This window comes from Embiotoca jacksoni, unplaced genomic scaffold, assembly GCF_022577435.1.
Source record: "Embiotoca jacksoni isolate LCO1_2020_lvr unplaced genomic scaffold, fEmbJac1.0.p SCAF_26, whole genome shotgun sequence".
Classification (NCBI taxonomy): Eukaryota; Metazoa; Chordata; class Actinopteri; family Embiotocidae; genus Embiotoca; species Embiotoca jacksoni.
Window position 1 is genome coordinate 2,369,836 of NW_027185377.1, and position 15,702 is coordinate 2,385,537.

Here is a 15,702-nt window from a genome sequence, read left to right on the forward strand (position 1 = left end):
GATTCAGATAAGTGATGCGGGCCAACCTGTTTGGCCTTCATTATCATAAAGATGGCTTTCACGTTTCTCTGTAATGTTACCGTGGCTCGAAATCAGGTTTGCAGTTCAGAAAAGAAAGAAAACATCGATCGTCACTTTCATCGTTCTCTACCGAAGCCACATGAAGAGAAGGTGTATACTTCTCAGGAAGCAGTGTAGTGGGGAATTACAAGACAGATATTAAACTATAAGACAAGGGCTGGGATATTTAATAGACATTAATTTGCATCAAAAATAATTTGCTTAAGTATTCTGCATGTTTCCAATTGAAATATGTGGACACTTAAACATAACACGACACTCTTTCCCCTTAAGACCTGTGAATAATAAACCAGGATCAACACATATACACTGTATGTACACAAATGCAAGATGTGGTGAAAACTGCAATATTGAATGCATTTTATTGCACAGATTTTTATGTTGTTGTGTATGTGATAAATGTGTGGCATCTACACAAGTTTTTAAATATTTTTTGGGTACATTTGACACATGACCGTTGGACCCAGCAAAGAGGTCGAGAGTGAGCGGTGAGATCTGAGACACCAAATAACATTTTAATCCGAGTTAATATTTGTGAAGTTTAGCAAATGTTTTGTGTGCCACGATCAGCATTATTCAGTCTGACATCGTGACATTTCATGACCATGAAACCGGCTTCATAAAACACGTCATGAATGTACTGCTTACCGTGTTTTGTCTTTTTTTGTCCTCTTCAGACTGCGAGCTGTTTGTAGCGGAGATCCTTCAAGATGAGAACCTAAGCGAGAGCGCCGAAGAGACCCGGCAGGTCTTACTGAATAACTTCAGGGTCGTCCACGCGAGGTAGGATTTGTCCTCCTGAAGTTAAATCGGACGCACAGGAAGCCACTCTACCATTGAAGTGTGACATTTTTACTTCATAACATCATTATCTAACTTTTGCTGTTAATACCACACGAAACACTTCACTGTTGCTGTAACTGCTTTGAACACAGTATGCAAAATTACATTTGAAGGAACTCATTGAGTCTAATGGTGTCACCTTCAAGACTTCATTCTTGCGCTTATTTATTACTATAAAATGTTTTTAAAGATCTCATACGATAATCTCTTTTTGATTTGGGTAATTTAATCTTGATGTGATTTAATTTCTAAGCGAACCCAAAAAGTGAAACTCTTGTGTGAAGCATGACAGTTGAATCCGGAAGTTGCTGTTGCCTGCACTAAAATGACAAGAGACGCATGCTCTGTGGTTTTGTGGTCTTTGAGTGCAAGAAACAATTACTTTTACGTTTAAAACGCAGTGTTGGAGCTGAGCTGTGAAAAAACGACAAGACGGGAAACTACAAAGAAAATATTTAGATTTGTGCTTGTTTTGATTTTACAGGAACCCTCAGGAGTTCCCCTTAAGATGTGAGTAAAATCCCCTTTAACAATCTCCATCATTAAAGTATCAAACACTGATATGTACAATAGAAACAAGTGCACAAATTAGTCCTAGAAAGTTCACGTCACTCACATATTATTCTCACACACACAATCAGTGGACTTCAGGGACGAAGACGGTTCTGATGACAACCGCAGCTCCAGTCTGGGTCGCTCTGCCCCGTCCGACGACGCCTCGGTAGCCTCTGACTACCAGGATGACGGAGCCCCCGAGTGTAAGTTAACAATAGTCCTCATTCTGATTCCCTCTGTGTGTGTGTGTGTGTGTGTGTGTGTGTGTGTGTGTGTGTGTGTGTGTGTGAGAGAATGATCTCAGCTTATTTTGCGCAATGCAGAAATCAGGGCTCAGAAATGGCCTGATTATAAATGTATGTGTCCGTGCACGGCAAAGCAGCACTAATGGCTTTTTCTTCACAACAACAGCTGAGGGGAAGAAAAAACCCAGAATTTGAGCGGTAGACATTAAGCCCACACGATCTCGTTAGAGCGAGCATAATGGGGTGAAATTTCAGCCGTTGTGTAAAGTCTTGTGCGTTTGGTCTATACATTATCATCACGAACACGTGTTTCCGCTGAAAAGGCGACTCGGTGTTGCGAGGAATAACGCGTCGACAAAGGAAAAAGGTTAAAAACAGGGAGTCTGTGTCACAGCACACGATGCGGTAGTCCTCGGAGAGAACTACAGTTTGAACACAACGTCTCCGACATCCTCCCCGGCACACCTACACCTCGCCACAGGAAGTGCAGGCGGACCATTTTCCTAATTTGAAAAAAACACAGCACATCTGTGAAATTTCCCTCCCTGCTGGCCTCCTACCTTCTCTGACATGAGTGGCTCCTCCTCCTCCTCCTCCTCCTCTTCCTCTCCTGGCCTGTGTGCAGGTAGGCCCATCCTGCTGCTTGAAGGAAAAAAAAAAAAAAAAAGTGGGGGGGAGGAGGGGGAGCTGAGCTGGTGGTTCACAAAGACCTGAATGGTGACCTAGAGCTCCCTCCAGTGGCAGATCCTCCTCTCTCCTCTTCGCTCCTGATCTCCTCCTCTTCGGAGGCTGTGGACTGTGGGAGACGTGGAGGCGGCCCACACAGAGAGGAGGCTTTGTAGCTGCAGGCTAACAAAAGTGATTGATTGACCCCGAGCCCCTCTATTCTTTCACAACCGGGTTTGAAATACAACACTGTACCTGAGGGGCCATGTGTGTGCCATCCCTCTCTCCCTTTATCAACCTTTCTTTCCGTCTTCCCTTTTTCTCCGACTCGCCTCCCTCCCGTTCAGACTTTTTGTATCTCTGACTCTACGTGCCAGCTAATAGCCCTTGACGTGACATGCCGCAGGTGGGCTTTAATGACTCGGCTGCCTCAGGTGCCCGTGTCTGCTCTTTTTAAAAATTATTTGTATTTTTATCTCCTTTTCGCGAGTTAAGCCGGGATGCATGTGGAATTGTGAAACGTGGAAGAGGAATATTTCCACTCACTTTGCGTTAGTAGTTACTGCCAGCTGGATGGAGTCAAATCTGATCCCCTAAATTTTTGGGAAATTAACTCTTCTGCACGCAGAAACACAGACAAAACAAATCACAGCAGATGGTGCGAAGATACACCACGATGACAATTCATTTTCTTTTATTCTTTTTTTTTTTTTTTTCTTAAATGGATCATTTCAGAATAAACAGGAGAAGATTTCCTATGGGAGAAACAAACAAAATCAAACTATAAAATTCTTCAAATCTCCCCCCCCTCAGGCTGTGATGGTAACACGCCTAACTACAAACGGCGCCGTCTGTTATCGTGGAAAGCGATCGTTGTTGAAACGCAAACACGTTGTCGCGCCGTTGTCTGTGTTAAATGTGAGAAGTGGCCGATTAAGCAGCACCACCTGAATATTTACTTCTTTTGTTTTTTCTTTTTTCTAGTTGCATTTTGCTGTGAAAAACTAAACGCCCTTCGACGGTGAATAACTACAAGTAAAAAAAAAACTCAAAACAAACACTTTCTACTGCTCAGATCAATAATCATAACATTTGGATTTGTAAGAAAAATGTCCACCTCGCAGCGCTGCGTCTTTTTTATTGCTGGGGGGCTGCGAGCGTGTTAGCATAGTGAATGGCCTGTGTCCTCAGTGAGAGGGCACGCCGAGTTCATAGTTCATCCTCTGTTCACTGCTAGTTGAAAGAAATGGCTCACACTTTTTCTGCTGGGCGGTCTGTTTCGAGGGTGGGTGGGTGGGTGGGGGGAAGGGGTGTTTGTGGAAAAACAGCATTACGCCTTCTTAATGAAATCGGGAGCTTTTTTTTCCACGATGGCAATTTATTTTTTTATTTTTTCACTTTTCTTTTATTTCTTGTAATCCCAAAAAAATCAGCGGAATTCTTTTTGCTTCAAATTAATGATAATTTTGTGATTCGGTAAAAAGGAGAAGGTAGAAAATGAAGTTCTTCTTTTCTTTCTTTTTTTCCCTCCACTTGAGTTTTAATTGTGTAATTTTATTCGAGCCTCTACTGTACACAATGGAGACTTTGTGACTTGGGAGAATGTATTATCTGTGGTAATCGACTGCCTGCCTTCGCCGCTCTGTGTTCCCTAACCAGAGAGTGAGTGAGTGTGAAGTCGATGGCTGCTTCTTTTTTTTTTTTTTGCAGGGGGGGGGGGGAGGAGCCTGTGTGCCGTTTGATTAGATGCGGTGGCCTGTTGTCTTCAGCGGACTGGGTGACACCAGATTTGTAATGGCTGACAGGAACAGATGGAACCTCTATTGTTCGCCCGGGTGTCTGCATGGTAATGTGAACTGAGTTTCACCCGCCGACCGCACCGGTGACCTGACCGCGCCTGCAGCCTCACCCTGACTTCGTCTGCCCCCCCCCATTAAGCACCCTCCACCTCTCTCTCCATGCTATTTGGGGCTCACGCACATTTTCAGCATTTTCCCCCCCCCCATTGTCACACTCTGCCATTCCAGCACATTATGCACACGTAAACAAATACAGGCACAAAAAAATGTCTCCCTCCGGCATCACGCACACACAAATAGACCCCAGGAGACAGCTGGAGATGTGGTGCTTTTTTTTTTTTTTAGTCCTGTCATGCTGTTTGCGGGGTCAAGTTTACGAAGTGGAAATGGCCTGTTTGTTCTGCTGTGATTGGGGAGCACCGCTGGGCGCTCGGGGATGTTTGCTGGGAAGCCGCGGCGGTGACGAAGAGCTTTGTTTTCGGGAGAGCGTGCGGAAAAGATGGCGCTTCCGATACGACGCCTTCTTCTTCTGTGATTGTAATGATTGGATTATGATGCACCGTCCAGCCTGTGTTTACTCAGGTGGTGGCTGCGTGTGCTATTTTCAGCCATACTTAAAGTTGACGCGTTTATTTATTGATCCTTTTGAATGACATGAGCTGACACTAGAGTTATTGTTCATAATCTGACATTTTATCCACGCCTCTCTTGTATGTCCTTTATTTTAGCTTGCAGCCGGATATAGGGCTGTTGATTCCTCTATAAATTAGTATTTCTTGTGTAAACTTTGTGGACAAAGAAACAGAGAAAATTGTCCATTGCAGTTGACTACAACTCAAATAGTTTGTTGTGTCCCACCAGCAGTCAAACATCCAAACTTTACTGTCACATTAGACAAAGAAAAGCAACATATCTTTCCGATAGAGAAGCGGGAACAAGAGGAGGTTTAGCTCTTTGACTAATTGAGGAATGGACTAATAGTTTCTGCTCTGAAGGCAGGTGTCTTCTGACGTGTTGTCCGATGTTAAGAAGGCGGGAATGCGACTCCTGTCAGCGGTCGCCGTGCCAGCCCAATTTCCCGAACCGATTACTGGCACTAGAATACAGTCGGATAACCAATTTGAAGTTACGTCTCGCCGTTGCCTATTTCTCATTTGAATATGAGCAGCCAATGCAGAGTAACAACATTATCACACAGCGCTAGTAAATTGAATATTAAATCTAAATTCTGCCGTTTTGGCCGGAGCTCGACGGAGCGGAGTGTTTTTGTGGGTGCGTGCCCGGGTCTGTTGGCTGGTGAAAGAGGGAGAAAAACAATGCCAGCTGAGGGATTGATGCTCCATTAGAGGGTTAATCAGCGATGTTTAATGCGCCAACTGGCCCCTTGTCTGAGTGTGAAGTCGAAATAAGTCATAAAGAAAGTGAAAGCGAATGTTGAAACGGAGCAGAATAAACCGCTTCGCAGCTATTACCGCAGTTTTTATTATTTTATTTTAATTTAGACGCAGCACCCGCTTTGCGCAGACGACGTCCTCGCGGTCGCGCTCGTCTGCCCACTTCACTGAACTTTTGACCTTTCGGCCTCTCGCTCGGGCGACCCGTGACCCGGCAGCGCTCGGGTCCGGCGTTGCGTTGAAGGATCGAGGCCTCGCTCGTCACGGCGCGGCCATCAGTCACAAAAGTTTCCGCGGACTCGCTTGATAGCCGTCTACTGTATCTATCCGTCAGAAATATTCGCCCGGAGATTCATTTTTCACGGCGTTCATCGGTGTATGGATTTTGTGACATTCGGATGGCGGCTGCTCGTTTGCGAGGAAGCGAAGGAATATGTTAATGACCTCCACTCTTCCTCGTTCTCCTCCGCTCTCCTTTTTCCCCCTCTCCTCCCTCAGTCGCTGTCTGTGTGCCTTTTTTTTTTTTTTCTGGAGAGAGAGAGATAACACACACACACACACACACACACACACACACACACACACACACACACACACACACACACACACACACACACATTACGAGGCAGGAGCAGTGCTCTGTGCATCGCTGCGACTGCTCGCCATCAGGGTTCAAAAGTTCACACTATTCCCCTCGGGCTACTGTGCTGCTGCAGATGCTGATAGTCTTTTCTTTCTCCCTCTCTCCTGGCTGCCTTTCTTCCCCTCTCTCCCTCGCTGTTTACACTATTAATCTTGTACACTCTCTCTCACACACTCACTCACACTGCCTGGCAAGAAGAGAGCGGCTTGAAGGGGGGATTTGGACGTATTTAACCGAGGGGCATCCATCACTCTCATCCCCGGCTTCACCCCCACCAAAAAAAAAAAAAAAAAGCCACAGCGTGTAGTTTTTGTTTTTTTTTTTGCATCCTCCTGGTCTGTAAGCCCTCTGATGCAGCTCTCCCCTCATTTGCTTTGTTTTATTGTTGCGCCGCATATAATTACATCCCTCCGTTTTGCCTCTGGTGCAGCGCCGTGTTGAAACCCAGGGAAAACAGGCGAAGGTAAATGTGCGGCAGTCCATCTGTAAAGAGGCACATAGGCAGAATGCAAAGTGGGAAGCTGGGGCAGGGTGGCTCCTAATCTCCCCCAGAGCTGTCAATGTCACAGACAAATAGCAAAACTATCAGATGCGGCGGGTTCACCCAGAGGTTAGCGTTCCCAGGTACCTCCTGCACTCACTCCCTCTCTTTCTCCCCCTGCCTTGCAAATGAGAATTTGATTTTGCCCTCCACTGGAATCCATTTCTGGAGATGAATGAAGTTTCAATGCCAAGCCCAGGTGGCCCCGCTGATTTCTTAGGGAAATAAATGGAGATGGGAGAGATGTGTTGGCCTGTACACAGACAGTGACACGCCAGCTCCCGGTGCCTCTGGGATCCCTCTGTTTAATTGTTGCTGTAACGTAGCGCTCTGAGGTCGTTAACATGCCCTTGTGGAGTTATTCCAGGATGTCGAGGATGCATCCCTCTTTGCGCCGGGAGCGCCGCACGGCCGGGAGAAGTCACCGCTCGGCGTGCGTGCCAAGTGGGACAGGGCTGCCGTGGGCTTGTGTTGCTGTGTAAAGATTGCTAATCTACAGTGGTAATTTTCCCCGTTGATTTGGAGTGACCTCGGCTGTAGGTCAGCTTTATCTCACCGAAATCTGAGGCCACTCGAGTGGAAACACGGTTTTGTTGTAAAGAAACTTTGTCCTGTTTGGCAGCGTGAAAACACACGATTAATTTTATTAAAAAAATGCATTCAGATGATTAACTTTAAAATATACATTCCCTCCTCCACTAATCACAATTAAAGTGGCAGCATTTTATTTAATGTCAGGTTTAAACAAACAGCAATTCAATTGTTTTTTTTATCTTGTAGTTTATCTATATCAGTTGGGGTTTTTTTGTGCCTAATTTAATGTGTTCAGTGATTGTAATCTCAGCCGCCCTTTGAAAAATGTGTGCAAACATAATTTTAAGATAACATTTACAAAAACATGAATTAAATGATCATTCTTGCTATTTTATGGTATCGTTTTAAATCACCTGTGCGGCAGTTATTGTCGTAGACGTTGATTTACCTGCGAATGAAACGAGACAAAACTGACTTGGCTTTGTTTTTTCTGAAATATGAATTCATTCATTTTAAACAACCAAAAGAAAAGAGGAGACAAAGAAAAAGTTTTAAAAAGTTTGTAAATTATATATATAAAAAAAAAAAATTAAAAAAAAGTTGAAGCCTATTTTCATTATTTCTATTTTATTACTACCTTACTCTCTCTCTCTTTTTTTTTTTTTTTACCTGGATATATAGAAATACTGTACTGTAACACTAAATTCAATTTTAATTACATAATGTACGAGAATAATACTTGAATTATTAATTTTATTGCAGTTGTTTTAAAATAAGGCACATTTTCTCCAGTAAAATATGAAAAGCAAACAAAAAAAAAAAGACTTTATCATACTAATTTACTCAGAAAAGGCCAAATCCTAAGTAATTATTCAGTCACTACTCGGCCCTGTTTATTAAAGACTGAATGAAAATGCTCCAAAATATCGTGAATATATCACACGTCATTATTTGTTGGTCCTCTATGAAATTTTATGGCAAAGTCTAAAACAAAAGTAATTATCTTAGCTTTAAATAGGTAATACCAAATGAATAGTCCTAGTCCTAGTTTCATTATTAATTATTGGAAACAATTGTTTTGATTTCTATAAATCCCATTAAATAAAAAAAAAAATATCTATAATTTGGTCCTCTGAGATAATTGCAATTAAAATATCTGTATTTTAGGTGAAACTCGCTTCATCAAAATTTAAGTAAGACGCTGCTTTCGATGAGCATTTTTCCTTATTTTCCTCTGGAGAATAATTTCTGTGACACCTGTTGCACGTGGAATAGCAGTTTATTTATGAAAGGAGGCAAAGAATGATAGCGTCCAATCGTTATTTATTGGCATAATATGTAACTGCAGCGACTGTAAACCACGAGTTATTTATATAAAATGCTAATCTGTGTGAGACATTGCTCAGGAAGCACACTGCCATGTCATACTCCTTAGTAAAATCATATTTAAAGCATTTAAGTGGAAATAACGGGAGCATTTTAAAGCTGCAATAACAGTACATTCAGAGGAGGAGTGTGTTGATTTTTTTATTTTATTTTTTGTGAGTGTTTGTCCCTCCAGACTCTGCCGTCGACTGCGTTATATCCCTTTTTTTTTTTTATCGCAGCCTCCTCTGTGGGCCCCGAAACTCCTCCATTGTTGGTATTTATATTCTTACGACTGTTTTTTTTTTTGTGTGTGTGTGTGTCTGTCAGCGAAGCAGCTGAAAACCATCCCCAGCGATTAGAGGATCATTGTATCTGCAGTTAAGCATTTGAATAGTGGTAGTAAATCTAGAAAAGGGAAATTCAGGGTCGCTGTAGACGCTGCTTATGGCTGCCCAGGGGGAAGCCGATGTCACATAGTAAATTTAGCCCCTTAGTGTCTTTAGAGTGGCCGGTCTGTGATGTTTGAGTGTGGAAGGAATAGAAGCTAGAATAACTTGACATCTATTCCTGTGTCGAAGCACGGAAACATCTATTTTTCTATTTGTGTAACAGACTAAGTCAGACACTTTAAAAAAAAAAAGAGAGACGCCAGATATATATCTCTTTGATCTAACTCAATTTCCAGAATCCAAATTATTTCCGAAGTGTGATAAAATATTTACCGGATCATTTCTGTGTGCATTAAAGTTTGCTTTAGTGCTTTTATCTCAAGTCCCATTTGTTGTCTGACCTGATTGACGTCCTTGATCCAAAAAAAAAAAAAAAAAAAAAAATCCTTAATCACTTCTGCATAAATTCCCGGCGCCATTAAACATTATTAGCCGGTGATACAGGCATCATGCAGCCCAATATAATGCACTGCATGTTTTCTTTGGTTTCGAACACATGCATTAGGAGGTTCTAAACATGGTTTATGTATCGATGACTGAGGTCCTAATCAAATCAGGGGGAAGGGAAGGAGGGCAGGAGAAGACGTCCTGCCCTTAACCTCAGTGCCTCTCAGTCTCTCCTCCCTCCTGACGGCCGCCTCGCTGGAGGGATGCGCAGGCAAAAAGGGCCTCCTACCGTAATGAGGAAAAATTTATCAATTTAGCCCGGCCTGTGCGCAGATTGAGCGCCGGGCGGGTGAAGGTGCACCGAGTGAATCCTTTTTCCTAATCAAGGGCCGTATCCAGGAGGATTGCGGTCTCGTTCTGAGCTCGGTCTGTGGAATCAGCAGCATTCCTTCCCCCCCGCAGCCCCCTCAGGGCCGGGTAGCCTCTCCCTGCCTTCTGTTTCACCTCATCAGCAGAGTTCACATGGGGGTCAGGTCCCCCCCCCCCACCTCCCCCGCCCCCCCCTCGTTGCTGCATTCAATGCAATACCTCTTGCATGGAAAAAGCCGCCGTGAAAGGTCCCCCCCCCCTCCCGTGTTCAAGGACTAAGCAGAGGAGAAAGAGGGCATATGATAACTTTCTGAACTTCATTTCTACTCGTTCTTCAGGGGTGGGGGTGGGGGGGGTAGAGGGGGTGTTCACCTCTGCACGCACACGTATTAATCCCATTACTAGTGTTTTACCTTATAGTCACAAGTACATACTGATTTACTGACAGCATATTGTTTTCTCTGGGTTAAAAACTAAAAACCTCTCTTTCTGCAGCTACTTAATTTTTTTATTTAATTATGAGGGATATTGTGCATTAAAAAACAACAACATCAGTTTGGTGTAAATTTGCCGAATTCAAACCAAAAGTCTTAAGTTTATTCAGAGTCCGCAGGCAGGTTGATGTAAAGGATTAAAAAAACAAAACAAAAGAAGAAGCGTGACAATAAGCAGACGTCTGTTAATTGATTGTCATTTCTAAAGCAGGAATGCCAGCTGGTTTTCTTCTATAATAGCAAAACTGGATATCCTCGGACTGTCGGTCGGACAAAATAAGCAGCTGGAACCTTACAGCTTTGCGAAAAGGCGTTTTTCACAATTTTATGAAGTTTCAGACAAAAGATTGATCCGCAATCAAGAAGTAATTAATAAATAATGACAGTAATCGATAGCTTATATCACAAAATCAGAGCTCATTACTGTCAAATGCAACAGAAATAAAAAAATAAAAAAAAGCTGCTAAAAACAGACATACATGGCAATAAATGTACAATTTTACACTATGAGCACAGGGGACTACAGAAATATAGAGTTTTAGGGAGTGTGAAACACAAAAAAGGGTTAGTGCAGGCACACAAAACAACTAATATTATACGTCACAGGCATTGCACATTGATTAGCAGTGCAAAATATTATCAGGTGATTTTATTATAGTATGTACAAACATCCTATGTGACATTACAACACTGTGAGGAAGATGTTCAAACATGTGACGCATTTTAGGCAGTATTTTCTACACAAGTCACATTTCCTCCTGTTTTTTTTCCCCCACTTTATCTGACAGTGTATATGTACATATATATATATATATATATATGCATAGCCTCTTAAAGTACACATTCCCCCCCCGCTGGGTCTGACTCCTGCCGCTCCTCTCTGCTCATCCTGAGGATCGCTCGCTTCACTTCAGCATCTCCTGCAGCACCATCAACATCTTCAGCGCCTTTTTCTTTCCTGCGTGTTTTCGTAACATCTTCTTGTTGCGTTATGACCAACCGTTAGATCTAATGTAACGTATTAAGTCCTCCCACCCAACCATTTCCCTTCATTTTGATTCACTCTCTATCCAGCCTTTGATTGACTTTCAGCCTAACTAAAGTGGATTTTAATGAGAGAATACATTAACTCCCTCTGGTCATGCTAACATAAATCAGCCTTTTCTTGCGGGATCAACTGCTGAGCTCATAACACCATGCTGAGAGAGTGTGAATAACCAAATGAGAGATTGGGGCTGTGGCTGAAACCGCTGGCAGCTCGGGCGCATTGTTGTTCATCCCCTTCTGAGTTTAACAGGAGTTCAGGGAGGCAGCAGAACAGAGCACTTATCAGCACACAGGTCAGCTCGCTTTATGGAAACGCTCCTTCGTCGGGATCAATTAAACACGTATCTCCACTCGATTTCTATCGATTATTTCCTTCCATTTGGCGTCTCAAATCTTTTCCCTCCCGATGACCGCCGAGAGACGTTAGATTCGGTTAGCGCGGCTCCTCACCTTGATTTACGCAACGCGGGATGCGACTCTTAACATCACATCTATCTGCTTCTCTATGTTGGTAATTGCACTCAGCTAAATAGGTTATGCTGAAATATCAATAAATTGCCATCAGATTAATGTCAATACCAAAGCTGTGGATGGTGCTAATTAAAACGCAAAAGGGATGAAAATGAAGTCATGGCATCGCCCTGAATAATTGATAACGCAATTTATGATTTTTATGAAAGAGTGCCGTCTGTCTGCGATTTTGATGAGGCCTTAATTAGATGCGTTAATGTGTCTCTCTGTGCCTGTACTCAAACTCAAAACTCAAACAGCATGGTGGTTTTTTTTTCCTCTCTTTTTTTTTTTTTTTTAAGGCTCTAAATTACACGTTTTCAAATAACATTATCTGCTTAAAATTGGTCCCAAAGAGGTGTTAGTGTGTAATTTTCATTAAAGAAAGCATTGTTAACTCGGGACCAATCAGATTGCGGCGCTGCTGCTACCCTGTGGACGAACCCTGAATTAGCGTGTTGCATGTTTGACTAGAGTTCATATTCACGCAAAGGACAGTGAAGTGAGGTCAGGTCACCTTGTGTTAACGTGTTAAGCGGGCATGAATGTGTAATGTTTATTGACTCAAGTGGGATCAGACTTATCCTGTGTGGATTTTGCACCTCCTCATCTATTAGCAGGGCTCGACCTTTTTGAGATAAATGAAGAGCGAGGGAAGCAGACAGATGAGGAGATTAGAAGTGGGCCGCAACAGGGAAGCAGGACCGGGGGAAAGGAAAAAAAAGAAAAGAAAAAAGGACGGACTGCTGGCGGATAAATGAGGTGGAGGAGCGTAATGACCGCTGTTTGTTATGATGTACTGAATCAGGTTCTCTTTGACAAAACAGTCCTTAGCACCTCTGTATTTATAGTGTCACCAGTCAGTCCATCCACAAAGGCAGGCCGATGATATGTGAGTGTGTTAGTGCGGCGAGGTGTCTGGAGCTCTGCTCTGGAGTGACCCGCTCATCCGTCAGGACCGCGAACCTGGAGCGGCAGGAGGGGGCGGGGGGGGGGGGGGGGGGGGGGGGGGGGGGGGTGGGGGGGGTATTGGATCAGGCGCTGGTCTGTTGTGGACTTAAATCTCCCGCCGAGCAAACAGCCGACATCGGCTTCAGATTATTCAGATGAAACTCGCTGAGAAAAGACTAAACAAAAACTTGGAAGAAAGAGAGCATCCCAGAGTTTCTCAGTTTCCTTCTTCTTGCCGATTTTTCTGAATGACACACAGGTTCCTGTTTGCCTCACGTTGGAGGGGGAGGGGGGTTGGAGGGGTAGGGGTTGCTCTTTGTTTAAGCCAGAGGAGCCCGTTGTGGGTTGACATGTTTGGTTTTTCCCAGCAGTTAAACAGGCGCCTTTCTGGAGGGGGTGGGGGTGGGCCATTCCCCTTGTCATCCTCTGTGGTCTGAACGAGGGGTGTCGCACTAAACTTGTGTAAATGCTCTTTAAAGTTGTTTCCTGTTTCAGACTAAAATATGCAGCTCGTGCTCCTTCTGTGTTCAAATCCTCACCGTGCTGAGCTTTGTTTGTCACGCGCAGTAAAATCTGATAGAAACACGGCTAAACGCTAGGAAATCAGATTCTTTTTTATTTTTTGGTATCAGAACTCCAACACTTAACTTAATTCCTTGAACAGCTGGTTAAACCTGCATGTCTTGAGGCTCCCTGCTGTGGAGACTTTAAGGACGTGTCTCATGCCTTATAACTGCAAAACCTCCCCGTTCGATTCCAGCTGTGTCGTAACAAGAGGAAATAACAAACTACGACTCCTCAGTGGGCCGAGGACCACGTTAAAGTGCTCCGTGCATCACCTGACCGCTGCACTAATTAACTTAAGGCTCTTAAAGTTGTGCTATTTTCCCGCGATGTTTAGAGTTTGACTTTGCAGATTGAAGCGAGTTGCTGAATTCCCACAGGAAGGTTGCTCTCATTAAATTGCCGTGCGAACAGATGAATGGACTGCAGCGCTCAGCAGCACTGTACACGTATCGATCCTCGTTTCCCAAAGCCTAACGGGGATGTATTTGATCCACAGGCGGGGAGACTTTATAGTCTGACGTGTGTTTGTGTGTGTGTGTGTGTGTGTGTGTGTGTGTGTGTGTGTGTGTGTGTTTTTCCCTGGGAATAAAGGAAGTGTAGCTTATTAAGTTTTAGTACAAAAATAATCAATCGATTAATCAATTAGTTGATTGACAGGAATAATTTCGCGAACAGAAAATGTATTTGAGGTCATTCATCAATATAAAAATGCCAAACTTTGTGATTTAAGCTTCCGTAATGAGAGAATTTTCCGCTTTTCTCTGTGGTGTGCTTATAAATTGAATGTTTTTGTGGGTTTTGATTAATAACAAGACATTTGAAGAAGTCAACACATTAATCTGCTTGTGCTCACAGACTTTGGTGACATTGCGTCAGTGGCAGCTCAGGACCTGAGCAACATCTTGAAGCAAGGCTACCTGGAAAAGAAAAGAAAAGGTACAACAGCATATAGATGGAAGTGTTAAATGCAGTGCAGTTTATCGCATTTCTGGGAAATGTTGAGTGAATTTGTGTCTAATATTTGTATTTTGTGCACATTTTCTATCTGAATAATCAGCTGCACGTGAGTAATTTTCCATCTTCGTGCTCTTCTGTCTTCAGATCACAGCTTCTTCGGCTCAGAGTGGCAAAAGAAATGGTGCGTCCTGAACAATTCCATCTTCTACTACTTCGGGAGTGAAAAAGGTTCGTTTTCGAAACGTGCAGAAATTCTACGGCCGCACACGTTGAATCAAAAACACGTCGTACCATGTGTCATCCCTCCTCACAGATAAACAGCAGAAGGGCTCGTTCTACATCAACGAGTACAGCGTGCAGCTGGTAAACAACCAGAGGAAAGACTCCAAAAGAAATGCCTGTTTTGAGCTCTCTGCTCCGGGACGACGGAACTTCACGGTCAGTTTCCCCACAACAAGTTCGCCAACTAAAATTTGTTCCTCTTGAATAGAAAACAGAATATTTGTGGATTTTGGACCTTTTGTCAGACAAACAAAGACATTTGAAGAAGTGATCAGGATTCCCCTCATTTCTTTATGATTTTCTTTTTATAATCTAATTTAGAAAATTGTCATCAGATGATTTAAATACTTTTTTTTTGGTTGAATCACTATATAACATTATGTTCTAAATAAAGAGATGTTGGAAATATATTGTAATTTGCCTCAAATATTTTTTTATTAGGTTAAAAACTGCAGTATCAGTCCGGCGTTAATGAAAATCATGTTGGAAAACATATTTACTAACTAACACATTGGCCAACTGACTCACTATAATTTAATGCGTCATAGATATTTGAAAAGAGACCGTTTCTGCTTGTTCTTTTTCTCCTTACTAGATGGCTAGAAAAAGATTTGATAAATGCTTCAGTAATTAAACATCTGGATGTATAAAGGCTCGTTCAGATGTGATGATAATCTCCGTGTTATTGACGCTCTCTCCCTCCAGTTCACTGCCAGCAGCCCTCAGGAGGCCAGAGAGTGGGTGAACCAGATCAAGTTTGTACTCAGAGGTAAGCCAGCATCTCTTTGTACTTTTTTTTATGTCACTAATTACGTGTGATGTTAATTTTAAGACGAGTAAATGTTGAGCTTGTAGAAAATAGGCGTTTGAAAGCAGTTTAAATTGTAGTTTCTCCACTGAAGTTTTCAAAGGAGCAGAAAAGGTCAGAGGTTCGAGAAAAACCCTTCATCATCTCCGACTCGTATGAGAACCACCCGATCCATCACTAACTACACAGCCCAACACGCCAGTCCTGAACCT

The 15,702-nt window shown here is 43.0% G+C and overlaps 1 protein-coding gene across 3 annotated transcripts in view; it reads left to right on the top strand.

Moving 5' to 3' along the window:
- Positions 1-15,702, top strand: part of skap1 (src kinase associated phosphoprotein 1) — a 29,846-nt gene that overhangs the window by 738 nt on the left and 13,406 nt on the right. For all 3 annotated transcript variants that reach the window (XM_069160106.1, XM_069160105.1, XM_069160104.1), the window contains 7 exons: positions 759-864; positions 1,409-1,434; positions 1,566-1,682; positions 14,299-14,379; positions 14,545-14,628; positions 14,714-14,838; positions 15,388-15,451. In XM_069160106.1, coding sequence (XP_069016207.1) covers positions 759-864; positions 1,409-1,434; positions 1,566-1,682; positions 14,299-14,379; positions 14,545-14,628; positions 14,714-14,838; positions 15,388-15,451 — 603 coding nt within the window. The remainder of the gene's footprint in view (positions 1-758; positions 865-1,408; positions 1,435-1,565; positions 1,683-14,298; positions 14,380-14,544; positions 14,629-14,713; positions 14,839-15,387; positions 15,452-15,702) is intronic.